Source organism: Saccopteryx bilineata, chromosome 2 (genome assembly GCF_036850765.1).
Source record: "Saccopteryx bilineata isolate mSacBil1 chromosome 2, mSacBil1_pri_phased_curated, whole genome shotgun sequence".
NCBI classification, from domain to species: Eukaryota; Metazoa; Chordata; class Mammalia; order Chiroptera; family Emballonuridae; genus Saccopteryx; species Saccopteryx bilineata.
Window position 1 is genome coordinate 66,037,857 of NC_089491.1, and position 20,949 is coordinate 66,058,805.

Here is a 20,949-nt window from a genome sequence, read left to right on the forward strand (position 1 = left end):
CTGGCACATAGTAAGAACTTACTGAATATTGTTTATTATGATGTTTAACTGCTTTTTCTTTTTCTTTTCTTTTTTTGACAGAGATGAGAGAGAGAGACAGGGACAGATAGGGACAAACAGGAAGGGAGAGAGATAAGAAGCATTAATTCTTCATTGAAGCACCTTAGATGTTCATTGATTGCTTTTGCATATGTGCCTTGACTGGGGCGGGGGTTCAGCAGACCGAGTGACCCCTTGCTCAAGCCAGCGACCTTGAATTTAAGCTGGTGAGCTGTGTTCAATCCAGATGAGCCCACATTCAAGCCGGTGACCTCAGGGTTTCGAACCTGGGTCCTCTGTGTCCCAGTCTGACACTCTATCCACTGTGCCACCGCCTGGTCAGGCTAACTGCTTTTTCTTATCACAGCATTAAAATCACCCCTACTCGCAACATATATTCAATGATGGGTTATATATAAGTCAAATGCAACCTATAAACAATCTTTATGCAAATAATATTGAATAATATTGAAGAAATGTATTACTTTAGGTATTATAGTACATATAACATGCACATATTACATAAGAAACATACCCTGAATTTAAATATTGGTCAATGCATACTGAGTCATCACTGTGTTAGGCATGTGCTCAGCATTTACCCATTAAGGTCTTCTGGGCTTTTCAACAACTGTGGACAGTAGATAAGGGTAGATACTGCTGTTAACCACATTGTTCAGGTTAAGAAAATAAACTTGGCCCTGGCCAGTTGGCTCGGTAGAGTGTTGGCCTGGCATGTAGATGCCCTGGCTTCAATTCCTAGTCAGGGCACACAGAAGCGACCATCTGCTTCTCTACCTGACCCTCTCCCCCCCCTTCTCTCTCTCTTTCACTCTTCCTTTCCAGCAGCCATGGCTCTATCAGAGTGAGTTGGCCTGGGGTGCTGAGGATGGCTCCATGGCCTCTGCCTTGGGCACCACAATGGCTCTGGTTGCAACGGAGCATCACCCTCTGTTGGGCATGCCGGGTGGATCCCGATTGGGTGCTTGTGGGAGTCTCTGTTCTTCTTCCTCTCACTGAATAAAAAAATAAAAGAAACTTGGTTATGTTCCCACAATTAATGTGTGACAGAGCCAAGATCTGATTCCAGGCAGTCCTGCTCCAATGCTGCCTCTCACTGCAAGTACCATTACTGTTACCAAACCAGTTATACCATATCAGCTCATGAGTAAGGGATGATAGGCTATATGTAGTTGTCATTAATTTTTTTAAATGATTTTTTTATGTTGTCTACATAACTCATATTGAAAGACTTCATTTCACTTTTATTTTTTAGTGAGAGGAGGGGAGATAGACTCCTTGCATGCACCCAGACCAGGATCCACCCAGCAACCCCTGTTTAGGGCTGATACTTGAACTGAGTTATCCTCATTGACCGGGACCAACACTTGAACCAGTTGAGCCACTGGCTGTGGGAGGGGAAGAGAGAAAGAAGAGGGAGAGAGAGGGGAAGGGAAACAGATGGTCATTTCTCATGTGTGCCCTGACCAGGGATCTAACCCGGGACTTCTGCACAGTGGACCGATGCTCTATCCACTGAGCCAACTGGCCAGGGCCTCATTTCACTTTTCTCTTTAGTTTCTTTGATCTGATTTCCTTCCCTCTTTTCAACAGCATTTATTTGCTCCCTTTCTCTCCTTCAGCAGTTATCACCCTATTTTGTGTCTTTTTTGTCTCCTGTTTTTTCCTATTCCATGTATTCATTCTACAAGTATGTTTTACGAGCCTGCCACATTCTAGGTGTTGTTCAGCACATGGAGAAGAACTAATACTTCATCCTCCTCTTCAGTCAGAAGGAGATCATGGATCTCTCACCTCCTTACCTTGTTATCAAGGATACTGTGTACAGCATGTGAAGTCTTCAGTCAAGATTTTTGTGTAGCTTTCTTGTGTTCCTTCTTACAGATGGAGTAAGGACAGCGACTGTGCAGAGAACATGTATATTGACATGATGCTGTGGAGACATGCCCGGCGTCTCTTAGAAGAAGTTCGGCTTAAGGACCTCGGCTGCTTTGCAGCCCAGCTGGGCTTTGAACTAATCAGCTGGCTCTGCAAGGAACGCACCCGAGCTGCCCGGGTAGACAACTTTGTGATAGCCCTGAAGAGACTCCACAAGGATTTCCTGTGGCCACTTCCCATCATCCCAGTCTCTTCTGTCAGTTCTCCTTTCAAGAATGGAAAATTCCGAACAGGTAGTGCAGGCTTTGTGTCACTTGTCAGGAGAGTTGTATTTTATTAAGTTTTAGGTGTTTTGTTATTAGTTGATATTCTAAGAAATCTTTTCATTCCAAACTCAGGAAGAGATAAAAGCCAAGATTTTGTACATTAGTTGGATCATCTACCATTTCATCAAGGGTGTAAATAAAGTAGAATTTATGTCTCAAAGACTTGTGACCTTGAAATCTAATTTATAAATCTAACCGTTCTTATCTCAGATTATCAACAAGTTGAGAATTGACTGAATATAAAAGTTACCACACTTACTGTGGGAAGGAGTTTTGGAATTGGTTAATCAATATAAGCTAAATTGTTCCTTACCGGACAGGACTCAATCCAGAGAAATGGTAAAATGCAGCTTTGAGAACCCACCTTCTTAACTAGGAGATGACAGAGTGAAACTGCATTTTGATGAAAGAAAAAAGAAAAAATAAATTTTTTTAGTTAGATCTTTTTAAGGAAATCTGTTCAAATTATCACTTAAGAAAACTCAAATGAAAGCCTTTTCTTGGCATTTGGAAACCTCATGTCATCTTAGAACCAAGGAAAATCACTCAAAAGAGGAGGCAGAATAAAATTTTTCCCAGTTCTAGTAAGCTATGACATAAGATGACTGTTAGAAGCATTCTATAGTCAGGCCATGTGTTACAGTCCCACATTCCTGGTTTATGGGTGGATGATGCAGTGTAGGGCAGTAATTAGCTTTGAACTTCTATGATTGGAATGGGAGGAGAGAACCTGAAAGAACTGAATTGGAAATGTCAGTGTGTGCTTTTTCAATTCCCATTTTTTCTCTGTTTTTGGATCTGCCATGCAGTGGGAGAGCAGCTGTTAAAGTCTCAGTCACCTGACCCTTTTTTAAACCTTGAGATAGATGCCAGCATCTCTAATGTCCAACAAAGTCAGAGATGGCTCAGCGACATTGGCCCTACCCATCATGAGATAGACACAGCCTCCTCCCATGGACCACAAATGCAAGATGCCTTCCTGTCACCTTTATCTAATAAAGGTAAATGTCTTTTTAAGTCCTAACTCTTCAATTCCTTTGAAAGAAGGTTTATACACTGTAGCACATAAAATATAGAGCTTCACTCTTCTCTGAAGATGTTTCTTGAGGATTATCCATTAGTATCCTGGAGAGGTAGATAGTAACTAGAACAAGGACAAATTGGCCTTGTCTGTACTTTGCATATTTTAGGTAAAATCAAACAGATAAAACCTTGTTACAGGTCAGCACTAATAGATGCACTAACTTTGAACCTCAGGTAAGCAAAATGTTATCTATCCCCATATAAAAAATTCCATTATTATAAGTATACCTGTATTGTTTTTTTTAAAATGCTGTTTTATTTCATTGATTAAAAAATGTTGACTTTTTTTTTTCTCTTGTAACTTACTACATAATATCTTTATAATTTTGCCTCTTAGCCTTTAAAACCTAAAATATGTACTATCTGGTCGTTTACCAAAAAATATGTGCCAACCTCTGCTCTTATAGTAATCAGTAAGTTAAAAATCGAGTAATTTTTTAAGTGACTTATGTTGCTTAGTTTTATATAATCATAAGAGCCTTTAGTAGCAATTAGTCTGATTTTCTGCAGTTTTCTTAATGGCCAAGTATTCACCTGAAGTTTGCTTTTCTGTCTGTTGTCACTATTACCTGAACTTCTGCTATGTGGAGTAGGCTTATAGCTACCATTAATTATTTCATACTGTGGTAGAATACACATAACATTTATCAACTTAACCATCCTTAAGTGTACAGTTCAGTAGTGTTTACAGTTTACATTGTGTGCAACCAATTTTCAGAACTCATTTCATCTCACAAAACTAAAACCCTATACTCATTTAATAACAACTCCCCATTTCTTTCTACCCCAATCATTGGCAAATACCATTCTGTCTCTATGAATTTCACTACTGTAGATACCTCATATAAGTGGAAATACACAGCATTTGTGTTTTTGTTAACTGGCTTATTTCACCCAGCATAATGTTCTCAAAGTTCAGTTGTAGCAAGCATGAGAATTTTCTTCCTTTTTTAGATAAATATTTCACTGTGTGAATATGCCACATTTTATTTATCCATCCATCTATTGATGGGCACTTGGGCTGCTCCCCCTTTTGGTTATTATGAGTAACACTGCAGTGACTGAGGGAATGTAGATACCTTTGAGATCCTGCTTTCAGTTCTTTGGGTTATAGACCCAGAAGTGGGATTGCCAGATCATATGGTAATTCTCTTTTTAATTTTTTTTTAAGGAACAATCATGTTTTCCATAGCAGCTATTCCATTTTACATTCTCACCAGTGTTGACAAGGGTTCCAGTTTCTCACCTGATCACCACTTACTTGCTGGATTTTTTTTTTAATATTAGCCCTCATATTGAACATGAAGTGATAACTATTGCTTTTTTAAAGAAAAGAGATCATTTGAAATGTACTTAAGTTGAGGTCCTTGTATAATGGATCCCTTGCCCCATCCCATGTATCCATCACCCAGCTTCAGTTACCAACTCACGACCAAATTTGTTTCATCTGCTTCACCCTCCTGTATTTTTTAACCCAATCCAAAACATGATATATTTTATCTGTAAATGTTTCAGTATGTATCTCTAAAAACACTTTTTAAAAAAATAGCCATATTATCATCCTTCTAAGAAATATTAATATAACAGTAATTCATTCATACTATCAAATATCTAGCAAGCATTCAGATTCCAATTGTTTAAAGGCATATAATGCCTGGTTATCTACTGACTTAAAAATATGTACTACTGTTAATATATAGCATGGGAATTTTAGCAGTGGCTTTAATGTTTTGCTTTCAAACTCTTCAGGAAAAATCAAACCTGAAAAACAGCCAATATTTAAAATTAAAGTAAAACATTTTCTACATGAAGTTAGTTTATAATTTTGGGCTCTTCTTCATCAGGTGATGAATGCAGTATTGGTTCAGCCACAGACTTGACTGAAAGTAGCTCCATGGTGGATGGGGATTGGACAGTGGTGGATGAAAATTTCTCCACACTCAGCTTAACTCAGTCCGAGCTAGAGCACATCTCCATGGAGTTGGCGAGTAAAGGGCCTCACAAATCCCAGATCCAGCTTCGGTGAGTTTATTAGCATTTCGAAACCACAGAGTGCCTAATTGGGATATTTGAGTAAGTAAGGTATGGGGGCTACTTTTCTGATAATGATGCCCTACTGAACACTTGTAGATTCTTCTTGGTTCTGTATGTCCTTCTCAGTTACTTTGTTTCTGTTTACATATAGGTATCTGCTGCATATCTTCATGGAGGCAGGATGTCTGGACTGGTGCATTGTCATAGGCTTGATTCTTAGAGAATCCTCAATAATCAACCAGATTTTGGTTATTATACAGACTACAGAGGTAGACGGAGAGATGTTACAGAACATAAAGACAGGGCTACATGCAGTGGACCGATGGGCCTCTACAGATTGGTGAGTGCTGGTTTTTTTAGGTTTGTTTCTTGGCTATCCCTTGGTTAATCCTGTCTATTCACATTAAAGCTTAGCTCTGGTTATTAATTTGGATATTTTTAGCTTGGTCAAATTTTTATATTTATTTTCAAGCCTTTTTTTTTTTTTAAGTGAGAGAGAGGGGGGATAGGAAGAGAAAGAGATGGGGAAGCATCAGTTCTTCATTGTGGCACCTTTGTTGTTCATTGATTGCTTTTTTCTATGTGCCTTGACTCGGGGGGGGGGGGGAGCTCCAGCTGAGCCAGTGACCCCTTGCTCAAGCCAGTGACCTAGGGCTTCAAGCCAGCGACCTTTGGGCTCAAACCAGCAGCCATGTGGTCATGTCTATGAGCCCATTCACAAGCCAGCTACCCTGTGCTCAAGTTGGTGAGCCTGTGCTCAAGCCAGCTGAGTCCACACATAAGCCGGCAACCTCGGGGTTTCAAACCTGGGTCCCCTACATTCCAGGTCGATGTTCTATCCACTGTGCTACCTCCTTATGACAAGGCCGTTTTCTTTAGTTACCATTCTTTCCCAAACATTTAGATGAATAATGTCCAATGAGATAATGTTGGTCATTTTAACACATTGTTGACTGCTCACCAGTTAACTCGTTTTTGTTTGAGTATTAACCCAAACGTTGTTTACCAATCACAAATTAACTCGTGTTTGCACTTGCATTAGCTATTTCAATTTTTGAAACTCGGGGTAATATAAGATTATTGTATTTGTGACTCTTCACCCTGTAATTACAATAGACAAAATAAGATACAAAAAATTTCTACCTGAAGTAGCTAGAGAATAGAATATCTGCTGGTTCAAATGAGTGCAGCTCAGAACCTAACACTTTTGGTACTTCTCAAAGAGCTCCTTACATTGATTCACCTTTTAGGCTTTCAGGGCAACTAAAAGATCATGTGTTAGAAAAAATAGTCACTGCACTGGTATACAACAAATCCAACTAGAACGTGTAAAGTGTGTGTTTCAAAACGCAGCAAAACCAGATATATTTGCAAAACATGTTGCATACCATTACACGTAGGTGATTGCTATCAGTATACCACACCAAGAAAAATTACTAAAATATATAATATATATAAAATATAATATGTAGCAGATATGTACAAAGTTTCATTTAAATTCATTATATATAAATATACTGAAGTTTATTTAAATTGTTTTACTTTCATACTCAATTATGAAAAAATAGCCAGTGACATGAGATAATTTCTGCATAAGATTGCTGGTCAACAATGTGTTAAAATGAGAATGCGTGGCACGGACTTAGGATTGATGAGACAAATGATCTTAGAATTAAGACTGGAGCCAGACCAGGCGCTGACGCAGTGGATAGAGCGTCAGACTGGGATGCGGAAGACCCAGGTTCTAGACCCCGAGGTCGCCAGCTTGAGCGCGGGCTAATCTGGTTTGAGCAAAGCTCACCAGCTTGGACCCAAGGTCGCTGGCTTGAGCCAAGGGGTTACTTGGTCTGCTGTAGGCCCACAGTCAAGGCACATATGAGAAGGCAATCAATGAACAACTAAGGTGTTGCAACGAAAAACTAATGATTGATGCTTCTCATCTCTCTCCGTACCTGTCTGTCTGTCCTATCTATCCCTTTCTTTGACTCTCTGTCTCTGTAAAAAAAAGAATTAAGACTGGAGCTTGAGATTTTTATTTCTGTGGAATTAAAGATAATAAAAATGTCTACGTAAAAAGATAAAATCTTAAGTCTATATGAATTTAACATTACATGGCAGTTACTAGCAAGCCCAGATTATTAGAGGATGGTAATAAAATTAATAGGACAATATAAAAGAAAGGACACTTCAGTTTAAAAAAATAGAAGAGCCTTGGGTTCTAGCCTTTTGTCGTCATCTTATTAAGTATAGATTTTGGGGCTTCCCTTACTTGGATCTAGTTTTCCTTAATTGGCAAATTCGCTCACATTCTCTCAAAGTTCTTTTTCAAGTATAAAATCCTGTTGATCCCTTACACTGTGGAATATGAATTTTAATTGTAATACTAGATAATTGGCTCCTAGTGCTCAGAAACTTAAGACTCAACACTAATGCTGTGGGCAGCCCCCTCTACGCTGGCCAGGGCACTGAAGAAACCTTCCTTTCCTACGTCCTGTGCTGCTGCTTCTCCCTACATAATCTACCACTGACCTTACTGTTTTAATGTTTAGTAGGTATTTATCCATAACATTCTATGGAGCCTTTTGAATATGGCAGATAATTAATTTCCTTTTTCCTCTACTTAGTCCTGGATATAAGCCATTTTTGAACATCATTAAGCCACAACTACAGAAACTCAGTGAGATAACAGAAGAGCAGGTCCAGCCTGAAGCGTTCCAGCCAATAACTGTGGGTAAGACTGCGGAACAGACTAGCACCCAGGCAGAGGAGAGCAGGGGCTCCTCCGGCCACAGAAGCATCCCCCAGGGCGAGGTCGGGGGAAGCTGTATGGTCAGCCGGACAGAGGAGGACACAACTCAAATAGAGGAGGAAGAATCTTTTCAGGATGGGACTTATGACTGTTCTGTGTCCTAACAACAATGGGGTGCCACCACCACGGGCAGTATTAATTAATTAGCAGCAGTGTGCGTGCAGCTGAGGCACTGTGACCTAGTAGATTGAACCAGGGAGAGCTCAGCTCAGAGACTCTGATAAGGTGTTAAATTTTAACTAACTCTCCTCTAAGAAATCTTTGATGCCATAAAAATGTGATATCAGAATAAATCATCTTTCATAAAAAAAAGTTTTTTTAAGCTTCAGTAGAAAGTAATAAAGAATACTATACAGATGTATATGAGAATATTTGGTTTTGATTTGTTTAGCCCCAGATGAGCTTGCTTTTTCAGTATATATAGCTCCTTACATGTTTTACCGTTCAGCATGTCCAGACTGCCTTTTTAATTTTTTTGAGAGCAGGGGAGATAGTGAGATACTCCAGCATGCACCCCAACCAGGATCCACCCGGCAACTCTCATCTGGGGCCCATGCTCGAATCAACAGAGCTATTTTTAGTGCCCGAGGCTGACACGCTTGGAACTGAGCTATCCTCAGAGCCCAGGGCTGATGCTCGAACCAATCAAGCTGCTGGCTGTGGGAGAACAGGGAGAGAGAAATGGTTACTTCTCCTGTGTGCTCTGACTAGGAATCAAACCTGGGACATCTGTATGCTCCGTATGCTGGGCCGACACTCTATCCACTGAGCCACCAGCCAGGGCTGACTGCTTTTTAAAAATAAACGCTAAGGTGCTTACTGTAGCTCATCAGGTACCTGAGCTACCTGTAATGCCCCCTCAGATTGAGTGCTGGACTCTTAATAGCAGCCTGCCCTGGTGCAACACATGCTGGTGTGATGGACACGTGCCCCTGTTCTAGCCTGTTAAATCCCAGTCCTGAATTGATGGGTGCTGTTTACCTGAGAGTCAGTGTGCAAGCTTGATTCCTGCTGAGCAGCCTGCACAGAGGTCTGAGGGGTTCTTATCAATTATGCTGTTAGATACCACTCAACTATTTTGTTTCAGAGAACTTTTATCTTTTTTGTGAATTCTTATGTAAATATACTCAAAGGCACTATTCATATTTTTAGGGTTTATATTATAATTTGTAAGGTTTTATGCTGGATTCTGCATGGCTATATATATTTACTCTTGGAATAAAGACAGGGCTTGCTCTTTTTTCCAAATATGAGTAGTCTTCATTGAGGAAGACAGGTTTATTGGCTGAGTCATAAAGTGACAGAAATGGTCACACAGATCATGAGATGAAACAGGTTTTGTGCAAATTTCTTATTTATTGCTTTTATAAATTGAATAAAAAATGGAGTTTTATGTAAATAGACTGCTGAATCCTGTATTATCATGACTAACTAAAAATTAGTATGTAAAGATTGCATTCTTCATTGTAATTTAAACAATATTTTATGTATTTCCAGATACGACTTAAATTTGTTTTCATACATTATGAAAACTGCATACTCATTAATTGCTTCAGACTAAACATATATCCATTGTATGTACTTCTAATTACCTTATAACAGTATTAATTTAGATAGCTTGTTTGTACTGTGCAATTTGAACAAAGGAATGCGATGTTATTTTTTACAAAAACAAACTTATTTTTATAACTGTATTTGATGTGGACCAAATTCATACCACTATGTAAAACAGCCTCTCTTCTCATAGTGCAATTATAGTTTAGAAATAAAACTTGGTCCTCTATCCTTGTTTTTAAAAGTAAATGGCTAGATATAGTTGTCCTAGCCAGGTTTCCTTTAAAGAGAAACTGAAAACCATTTTGAAATTACCTAGTTGAAAACACATCAAACTGTTTTAAATTATTTGGCTTGGTAATTTACCATCATTTACTTTTTACATTAGAAGTGCAATAAATTCACATACTTTAAAACTTCTAAATGGGTGAAATATGTGATTATTGGTACCTGGTCCTTCTGGTGCTACTTTTACTTAAGTGTTTGTTTTAATCCACCTTTCCCTGAATCTTAAAATAGAAAATGTTTCCTATGTGAGTACATGCAGCTCAGCAAGAACCTAATCTGAAATTTCTTCTCCTGCCCTAGTCCACTAAGAGAAGAACTACAATAGCATTACTTTTGTGCTTGGTGTGAATATTCAGTCAATAAAAGTGATTTACCATTGTAAACAGCTGTCATCTTTTCAAATCTCTTAATGTGCCGTTGGGTTCGGTTCGTCTTGTACTCTTTAAAGCAAGGCATCAATAAATTAGCTATATTCTTGTGGTTAATGCCATAAATGCATCTTCTGGAAAATACTTGTTTTTCAGCTAATAGATACGGGTGGCCCCAAGGCAAAAACAAAACAAGTTTACAGAAAATTTCTCTTCCATTTATATAATTTAATGTTTAAAAACTCTTTATTTTGCCTTGTTTGGTTCACGTATCAACTGTTTAGGCCATTTTTCTTTTTAAATGAAAGGAGGGGAGACAAACTCCCACATGCACCCCAACCAGGATCCACCAGGGAAGCCCCTTACTGGGTGGGGATGGCTTGCCCATATGGGGCCGTTGCTCAGCAACTGAACTATTTTTAGCACCAAAGGTGGAGGCTCCAGGGAGCCATCCTCAGTGCCAGGGTAAGCCATAATTTTAACCAATGAATTTAAATATTCAGTATAGCTATTAAGAGTTTAAATTATTTGCTAATACCAAAACAAGAAATCATCTGGGGGTAGAGGCTACCTTTGCTTCTAATTAAAATTGCTGCTACTTCTGTAATGTGTATTTTTTTACTTTGTAAAGGGCAATAAATCCATTACATGAAGTTTTGTTTATTCACCATCTCCAGTTAACAGCAAAAAGTGTATGTATTAAAAGCCACAAAATATCCTTTTGATTATATAATTCCACCTCTTAGAATTTTTTTTTTTTTTTTTACAAGGACAGAGAGTCAGATAGGGACAGACAGACAGGAACGGAGAGAGATGAGAAGCATCAATCATTAGTTTTTTGTTGTAACACCTTAGTTGTTCATTGATTGCCTTCTCATATGTGCCTTGACTGTGGGCCTTCAGCAGACCGAGTAACCCCTTGCTCGAGCCAGCGACCTTGGGTCCAAGCTGATGAGCTTTTTTTTGTTTGTTTTTTGGTCAGGGTCTAGAACCTGGGTCTTCTGCATCCCAGTCCGATGCTCTATCCACTGCTCCACCACCTGGTCAGGCAGAATTTTTAAGAAATAACTTAGAAATTCAGACAGATTTTATATTTATTTACATACAGAATTACATTCTAAAAACCTGACAACACAAAATTGGAATAGTCCATGTTAATGACATGGAAAAGTTTAAAACATAATGAAAAATGATACAAAATCATGTATACCATATTCCCACCAAACAAAACTATATGTAAGGGTGCAGAGCAGTGGTCCCCAAACCCTGGGCTGCAGAGAAAGAATAAATAACTTACATTATTTCCGCTTTATTTATATTTGTCTGAATGACGTTTTATTTTTTTATTTTTTTTTTTATTTTTTTTATATTTCTGAAGCTGGAAACAGGGAGAGACAGTCAGACAGACTCCCGCATGCGCCCGACCGGGATCCACCCGGCACGCCCACCATGGGGCGACGCTCTGCCCACCAGGGGGCGATGCTCTGCCCATCCTGGGCGTCGCCATGTTGCGACCAGAGCCACTCTAGCGCCTGGGGCGGAGGCCACAGAGCCATCCCCAGCGCCCGGGCCATCTTTGCTCCAATGGAGCCCTGGCTGCGGGAGGGGAAGAGAGAGACAGAGAGGAAGGCGCGGCGGAGGAGTGGAGAAGCAAATGGGCGCTTCTCCTGTGTGCCCTGGCCGGGAATCGAACCCGGGTCCTCCGCACGCTAGGCCGACGCTCTACCGCTGAGCCAACCGGCCAGGGCCGACGTTTTATTTTTTAAAAATGACCAGATTCCCTCTATTACATCTGTCTAAGGCTCACTCTTGACACTTGTCTCAGTCACATGATACATTTATCCGTCTCACCCTAAAGGCCAGTCCGTGAAAATATTTTCTGATATTAAATTGGTCTGTGGCCCAAAAAAGGTTGGGGACCACTGGTGTAGAGGAGACACACAGGCATTATTTCTAATAGGTGGGATTAAAAATGATTTTTTACTTTTTCCAGTTTTCTTATGTTCCTAAATCTGCTGTCTCCATGGATTTGCCTATTCTGGACATTTCATGTAAATAAGAATCGTATTTGTGGCTTTTTCTGTCTGGTTTTTTTCACTTAGCATAGTGTTCATTTTTGTATATCAGTACTTGATTCCTTTTTAAGGCTTGATAATATTCCATTTTATGGGTGCTACACTTATTTATCCATTCATTATTTAAGGATTGTGTGGTTTCAACTTTTGACTACCAAGAATAATGCTACTATGAACACTCATGTACAAGTAGTTTCCATGTGGACATGTATTCAGTTCTGTCTAGGAGTGGAACTAAATATTCTATTCTCAGTGCTATTGAGAATGTTTTATTTTTGGATTGTTCTTTGTTAGTGTATAGAAATACAACTGATTTCTGTATATTGATATTGGATCCTAAAACTGCTGAATTCATTTATTAACTGTAATAGTTTCTTGTGGATTCCTTATAATTTTCTATATAGATCATGTTGTCTGCAGCTCATCTGGATGCCTCTTGCAAAACTGCCCTGGCTTGAATCTCCAGTATAGTATTCAACAGAAAAAGTAGTGGACATCCTTGTCTTTTTTTCTGATCTTAGGAAGAAAGCAGCATTCAGCCTCCCATCACAAATTATTTTTACATAGATGTTTATTAGGGTAAGTTCCCATCTATTATTAGTTTTTTGAGTGTTTGTATCATGAAAAGGTGGTTGGCTCTGTCAACAAAATTGAGATTATCATATGGTGGTTGTCCTTTCTTAATATGGAAAATTGCATTGATTTTCAGGTCTGTCTGTGCATTCTTGATATCCCACTCGATAATGGTATAGGGCAGTGGTCGGCAAACTCATTAGTCAGAGCCAAATATCAACAGTACAATGATTGAGACAGTGAGTCAGAGAGAGGGCTAGACAGGGACAGACAGACAGGAACGGAGAGACGAGAAGCATCAATCATTAGTTTTTCATTGCACGTTGCAACACCTTAGTTGTTCATTGATTGCTTTCTCATATGTGCCTTGACTGCAGGCCTTCAGCAGACCGATTAACCCCTTGCTGGAGCCAGCGACCTTGGGCTCAAGCTGGTGGAATTTTTGCTCAAACCAAATGAGCCCATACTCAAGCTGGCGACCTTGGGGTCTCGAACCTGGGTCCTCTGCATCCCAGTCCGACACTCTATCCACTGAGCCACCGCCTGGTCAGGCAAGAGCCAAATTTTTTAAACTTAAACTATATAGGTAGGTACATTCCTTATCGAGGTAGCACCCGCACATGGTATTTTGTGGAAGAGCCACACTCAAGGGGCCAAAGAGCTGCATGTGGCTTGCGAGCCGCAGTTTGTTGACCAGGAGTATAAGGGAAAACTTGGAGAAAAATTATCAACATTTTATTTGATTTCTAAAAATATAATGCTTAGTAGTATCAAAAATATTGATATATGTTGATGTACTTCAGAATTGGCTAGGAGATTTTCAAATAAAAACAGACATAAGTAGGCATTAAGTGCATTTTGGCTTTATTGGCCATAAATTCCAGTAATGTGTATTAGGAATATCATTCAGCTGTTTCACCTTGTATTGAACTGTTGAGGAAATTCACTCAAAAAGTGAAGTAGCCTGCACCGAGACGGGTACTCTGCTTTCCTTAGTATGAGCTCTTTGGCTGAAAGATGATTTCTTCTTCCCTCCCGCTTATCTCTACTCCCCAACAAAAGAATGTACTTATTAAAGCCTTTCAGTGATTTCTTTGCCAATGGATATGATTTTACAACTGTTAAATATGTTAAAGCTCAACATTTACCAAATAATCTGTGAAATTCAGATGCACAACCTCATTCCACAGAAAAAGGATTCCAGTTGAAATAAACTAACATTTCCCTGTTGAATTCTTCGCTCAAATGACACGTTAAAATAGCAGTTATAACCACATGAGTCACCTAGACTTAAAATAACTTCAAATATGAGGATACAGGAGAAAAACAATAAATATCTGTTTTTCTGTTAAAGATACTACTATATTAAAACATTTATTTTGGTAACATTTTAAGGCAATAATTAATCTTCAAGTCAGCAAACCAGTGAAATAAATGGACAGACATAATCTTTCCTGCTATAGCTTCCTGAGTCAGCAGGCTGGTTTTTGGCACCCTCCGTGGTAACATTTTAGGACTCCTATCATGCTTATTTACATCTGTTAAACTGGAACAAATACTTCATGCAACAATCATTTTTAGGTTCAACAATGTAAATTTTAAGAGAATTCCTTTGAAATCACAATTCTTTACACTTTCGCTTTATGTACAATACTGTGCTACTTATATTTAAATTCTGCAGGAAATACTGTGTTTTAGAATTTGAAAAGAGTTTTAGAAATGAGTTATTCAAATGATCAAGAAAAAACATTCTTTAATTTCAGAAGCTGCTTGATATGACAGTGGTATGCTTGCTGACGGTCATGAATATTAGAATTACTTAACCATTTCTGGTGTTAAAATACTAATCATGCCCAGAGACTAGTAAAAACATCTTGTTGCCAACCTGGAATAATATGGAAGCTTTATAACGCTATAGGAATCCAAAAACAAGAGGAAATTGTTTACATATGAACATCCAATTCAAAGACAAAAAAAAACAATGATTATTACTGAAAAGGGGTAAAAAAACATCCTTTCCAAAGGAGAAAAATCACAAGGAACCACTTGTGTTTTATACAGTGTCTTTTACAACACTTGTGTTTTTGCCTCTTAGAAAAATTAATTTCAGATTACTTACAGGGACAAAAATATGCTTGTGCGGTTGTTCCATACACTCCACTAGGGGATGGGGGACACAGACCCCTGTGGATACCAAAACCCAGGGATGCTCAAGTCCCTTAAAAAATAGTATTTGCATATAGTCTACATCCATCCTCCCATACACTTTAAATCATCTCTACGTTACTTATAATACCTAAAACAATGTAAATAGTTGTTATACTGTGTTTTTTAGGAAACAGGGACAAGGTAAAAAGTCTTGACTTTGAGTATGGACACAACCATTGAGGCCTAACTAAGTGGTGCATGTCAGCAACAGCGTTAACTTTTCTTTTCCATCCATGGATGTGGAACCTACAGATATGGAAGAGTGACTGTACGTTGACATTCATTCAGATATTACTGTCTCTAACTTTTCCTCCACAACTGTAATTCCATACTAGCTAATAAACACTTCAAACTTTATTACCATCTGACAAAGTCAAATCATCTGGCCTGACAGATAAACGTAGCAGGAACCAGACACTTTGAAGCACTTGAGTTTCTACAAAGTCATAAAAACCAAACCAACGCAGTGCCCACGCCCGTCACAGCCAGCACATCGGCACTCAGCTCTGGCTGTGGCCCTGTCTGTGTAGGCCCACGCAGTTTTTAAAGAGTCACAGGTTAGGCAGGCAATATGAGGAACATGATTAAGAAAGAAATTACATTGTGTGTATCACACAAGTAGCTTCAAAAGAATTTCCACCTGTGGTGCACATTTACTCTGCTCTTTCTGTTCAAATGGCTCCAAGTGCCAATTTTTGTTTTTTTTTTGGGGGGGGGGTTAAGGGGGAGGGCACTATGCTTACTAAATTCAGAATTTATCAAACTTTACATTTCTTAATGGAACAAGGAAAGCTAGCAAAATTTACCACTGATCTCACCAAACCCATCCACTGCTGGAGCCAGGAAGCCACCAGAAGCATTGATGTGATCTGCCTCACAAACTATACAGCTATCCTCTTCAAAATGAAAAGCACCTTTTAAGTCCTAGGGCTGCCATTATGCAGGATCTGAACCCCAGTGGCTATTTTAGTACAAGCCACAACCTCAAACCAGCTCTTAAGTTCCTGAGAAACCAATCTGTACAGCTGGCTGGAAAACAGACAAAAATCAGGATCCAGTGCATCAATACAATTAAGGATTAACCTTGGATAACAGAAAACTCCTAGAGAACAGAATAAATATTTATAAAATGCTCAGCTACTATTACCTCACTTGCTTCCCTCCCCAGAATAGCCACCATGGCAACTCAGTGCTCTGAGGAAGGAAGGTCGCATACTTGCACAAACAATATTCTAAACCAAAAGAACCTGTGAAAACCCAGAGGGGACTATCACAGGACAAATGTACCTCTTCTCAAATTGGTAAGGTGGGGGGCAGCAGCTTTGTTTCATAGAGAAACAGCCATTGAAACAACTTCAGAAAAGCATCCCAATCCTGGATCTTAGTGACCAGTCAACAGAAATCACCAACTCAGCAGTATCCACATCAGGGGTTCTGGAGTCACTAGCAGTGCAGAGCGCATTCCAGATGATGCCTAGGACAGCTCTCAGCACAGGCTGGGACCTCAAAAGCCCAATGGCTCTTTCCCAGTCCTTTTTGTAATAGCTTTCTAATGACCTATAGTTAGGTCTTAAGAGGAATCGTTACTCCAAAGATTGACAGTTTACCCACCATCCACTGACATAACAGGGTCTTGAGCTTTAACTGGAAATGTCATTTGTCTCATTAACAGTGGTCCTGTAGTACTCTCAATATCTCATGATCCTAAAGAGACACCTGCTGAAGTGGTTTGGTAGCTTTTGTCCTTAAGGCCATATAAAATGACATGTTGGTAAGTGGCAGGCCCCCCATGTGCTAAAGAGCCAGAAACTGGCATTTTCAAGTGTCAAAAGGCCATGTATCACTACCCCACAGTACAACCATTACAGTGGTTGGCCCTGAAGAGTATTAGCCCACAAAGCCCTCTGAAGCTATGCTTGTTAAAATTCATTGACTTAAGCTACAAATATCCGTTAAGGAGAAACCATCCCACATGAAGTATCCCACTGGGTGTTTACTGACCGAGCTGTCAAGGATTAGAACACATAGAGATTGTAGGTGCACACCCAACCAGAAGGGAATGTCCAGTCTGGGAACTTGTCTCTCAGAGTGTCCAGCTGGGAGGATCTCTTGTCTTCCCCAGAAAGATAGTGGGCAGCAATGGCCACAGTGACTATTCCCTCAGGCTGTTCTTCTAAGACCTGGTAGAGAAAATTAGTTAGTTTTCCAGCTCTATGAAGGCAGAATACTGATCCCACGTATTTGATACTTGCCAAATACCACCTGGGAGCCTGATCAATGGTACCAGCAATGCTGGGAAATTCCCACCTGAACTTCTATCCAGAACTGCCAGGCAGAGGCTTGGAGTCCATGGGAGTAAAATACAAAGTAATCCCCTCCTTTACTTGGGACTGGAGTGCCGTTGCCAAGGGACCACTGAGAAAGTGTTGACCCTTTGTGAGTTCGAACATAGAATGACATATGGCTTGGTCCTGTAACACAAGAGGAAGAAAGATCAGTTATAACTATCTTTAAAAAACAAGCCACCACCCAACTAGGCTGAAGTTCATGCCTTTTATCACTTTAGACACTCACTGTAAACCTAATGGAGGTTTGCCAGTTTGGACTTTGAGTGTGTCAACAGGGTTAAGTAATGAGGTGCAGCAGCAAAGGCATAATTTTACAGTGAGAAAACCTGGGTTTAAATCTGGCCCAGTCATTTAGCCATTCAAGAACCTAGTACTTGTGAGTCTGTCTTCAGAAATCTAGAGAATAAGTTTCATCTAACCAAGAGATAACTGCAAGAACTATAGCAAAATAACTGATACTAAGAATTTTAATACAGTGATAATACAGTGTTTTCATTGATAATCAGTCCGAAAACAATTGGCGAAATCCAAAACCAATGAAAACTAAGGTAATTTCCATATGAATCAATGTAAATCCAATTACAAATATTGATCGACTTATGACCATTCGACTTTACTACCACAATCACTAGCCATGACTGCTCCACGTCTGGCAGCGCAAGCGTTGCCCAGCTGGGCGTATGACAGTGCGGACCAGCTTCCGGCAGCATTACCATCTCCGCGTGCACCATTTCAACTGTTATCCCAGACTCGGTACAGCAATTTGTGTTTTGTGTCTTGGATATTTTTCATCAAACCCCTCCCAAGATGTCTACCAAGAGGAAACTGTCTTTGCAAATATTAAACCAGTTGTACTGGTAATGCAGTGTTTTACTTAAACCTGACGAATGTAAAAATAAACAAAATGGTGTAGAGATGATACAAATGGCATAAAATGAACAAAGAAAATTATGATATATAACAATAATGAAAGAAAATTATGATAAAATGACTTACAGATTTTTATAACATCATTTCACAGTACTATACATATATATAGCCTACTCAACTTACGACCAAATCATGTTACGACCGGTCTGTCAGAACCAATCGTGGTCGTAAGTCGAGCACTAGCTGTACTGTATTAACACCTGCAATCAGTTTTTTAAAAAAGCACAAAAACACTGAAAAGCAATGGAAGTGTTTGGCTAGACGCTGGGGTGATGCTCACACAACAAGAAACAATGCCACACTGAGCAGAACACAACACGTAGGTCGCCCTTTGTTTTTGCAAAATTAGCAGCAAGGTCATGTGGGCGCACCAATGAAATCTGAAGCAACCGACAAAAACTGAGACAAAACTTTCGCAGAAAAAAAATCAACGAAAACCGAAACTGATGATAACTGAAGCCAATGAAAACCGAGGTATTATATCACTAAGACACATACTGAAGTGTTAGGGTAGAAGATTGCTGTACAAGTGTTTTATGTAACATGAGAGGAAAAGTGGAAAGCCTAAGCACACTATTATACAGGCCAAGAGTTAAAGAATGCCATTAAAAACCAACACATAGACAGTGAAAAGTTAATAACAAGTGATCAGAACAAAAACAGAAACTTTCTTAAATGCCAGAAAATATTTTTTAAATTAAAGAGAGGACACATCACAGAAAAAAGGAATATAATACAACATTATGACAAAGACAAAAAGCATCAGTCATAAAAATAAATGTGAATAGACCTAACTCAGCCAAAAAAGAAAAATGTATTCAACTTGGCTTACAAAGCCAGACCTAATCATATACTACTACTATATACGTTCAAGGAACCTATTTAAAAAAATTCAGAAAGGGTAAAAAATAAAGGTATGAACAAAGAAGGTATTTCAGGCAAGTGGGAATAATTTTAAAAAGACAACGCTAACATCAGAAAAACAATTGAAGACAAAATATTAAAAGACACTTTAGTATAAAAGCTGTAATTCATATAAAAATTGTTAATTCTGTACACCAAATAACATAGCAACTTTATGAAACAAAACTATAGAAGATATATGTGTGTATACAACACACACACACAAGACTGATACTACACTCTCAGTATAAGACATCAATTGAACCAAAAACAAGGATATAAAAGACCTAAACAAAATAATCACTGAAGCAAGACCATACCAAAATTTACATGCTGATAATACAGAATATACAATATCATCTCAAGTGAGCATAAAACATTCATAAAACTAAAATTATTAGGTCACAAAAGAAATATCAAAGTTCTATAAAAATTGAGGTTACAAATAAAATTCTGATTATAATTGAATACAACTTGAAATTATCAACAAAATAGCCTTCCATCTGGAAATTAAAAGGTGTTCCATTTAAAAGACTCATAGATAGGCCCTGGCCGGTTGGCTCAGTGGTAGAGTGTCGGCCTGGCGTGCAGGAGTCCCGGGTTCGATTCCCGGCCAGGGCACATAGGAGAAGCACCCATCTGCTCCTCCACCCCTCCCCCTCTCCCTCTTCTCTGTGTCTATCTTCCCCTCCCACAGCCAAGGCCCCATTGGAGCAAAATTGGCCCGGGCACTGAGGATGGCTCTATGGCCTCTGCCTCAGGTGCTAGAATGGCTCTGGTTGCAACAGAGCAACACCCCAGATGGGCAGAGCATCGCCCCCTGGTGGGCATGCCAGGTGGATCCCGGTCAGGCACATGCGGGAGTCTGTCTGACTGCCTCCTCGTTTCCAACTTCAGGAAAAATAAATAAATAAAAGACTCATAGATAAAAGAAGAAATAGAAACAGAAATTATGGAATTTTTTAAAGTGAAAATATATACTATACACATACCACAAACTATTGGATACTTGTAAAGCAGTGATAAGAGGAAAATCTACAGCAATAAACATTTTTCCAATAAAATAAAAGAATAACAAGTAAAAATAGGACAACAAAGTAAATGAAAAGAAAGCACAAGTCAGGAAATACAGATAAAAGCAGAAACCAATGAAATGGAGAACAGAACAAAATGGACCTACATTAAACAAGTATGTAATTTTTTAAATTAAGAAGACAGCCACTAGCTAACTTGATTAAGAAAGAGGTGGAGTAGAGGGGAGAGTGGAGCAACAAGTATGTGAAAGAGAAATAAGAAAGAGAAAACAGAAGTTTGTAAATCACAAGTGACAATCTTGTAGACTTCTTTACTAATAAAAACCCAGATAAAATGGATACTTTCTTAAGTAAAGTATCATGAACACAGGGCGGTAAAGCTTAAGCAGACCAGTTACCCTAGAAAAAGTTATTAAAAAGCTACCCTTATCACACACACAAAAGCCCAGCAGGATCAAGTAGTTTATGAGAGGAATTC

The 20,949-nt window shown here is 39.1% G+C and overlaps 2 protein-coding genes across 4 annotated transcripts in view; one reads left to right on the forward strand and one right to left on the reverse strand.

Annotated features, from left to right (window-relative positions):
* The window catches only part of RIC1 (RIC1 homolog, RAB6A GEF complex partner 1), a 166,215-nt gene extending 155,697 nt beyond the window's left edge, over positions 1-10,518 (forward strand). The window contains exons 22-26 of one of the 2 annotated variants that reach the window (XM_066257208.1): positions 1,945-2,231; positions 3,074-3,265; positions 5,192-5,369; positions 5,533-5,721; positions 8,006-10,518. In XM_066257208.1, the coding sequence (XP_066113305.1) occupies positions 1,945-2,231; positions 3,074-3,265; positions 5,192-5,369; positions 5,533-5,721; positions 8,006-8,294 (1,135 nt within the window). In that variant the 3' untranslated portion in view covers positions 8,295-10,518. The remainder of the gene's footprint in view (positions 1-1,944; positions 2,232-3,073; positions 3,266-5,191; positions 5,370-5,532; positions 5,722-8,005) is intronic. The other variant, XM_066257207.1, reaches the window with a different exon arrangement.
* Positions 10,519-14,169: 3,651 nt separating this feature from the next.
* The window catches only part of ERMP1 (endoplasmic reticulum metallopeptidase 1), a 69,928-nt gene continuing 63,148 nt past the window's right edge, over positions 14,170-20,949 (reverse strand). For both annotated transcript variants that reach the window (XM_066257210.1, XM_066257209.1), the window contains 2 exons: positions 17,564-17,727; positions 14,170-17,436 (listed from right to left, as the gene is read on the reverse strand). In XM_066257210.1, coding sequence (XP_066113307.1) covers positions 17,272-17,436; positions 17,564-17,727 — 329 coding nt within the window. In that variant the 3' untranslated portion in view covers positions 14,170-17,271. The remainder of the gene's footprint in view (positions 17,437-17,563; positions 17,728-20,949) is intronic.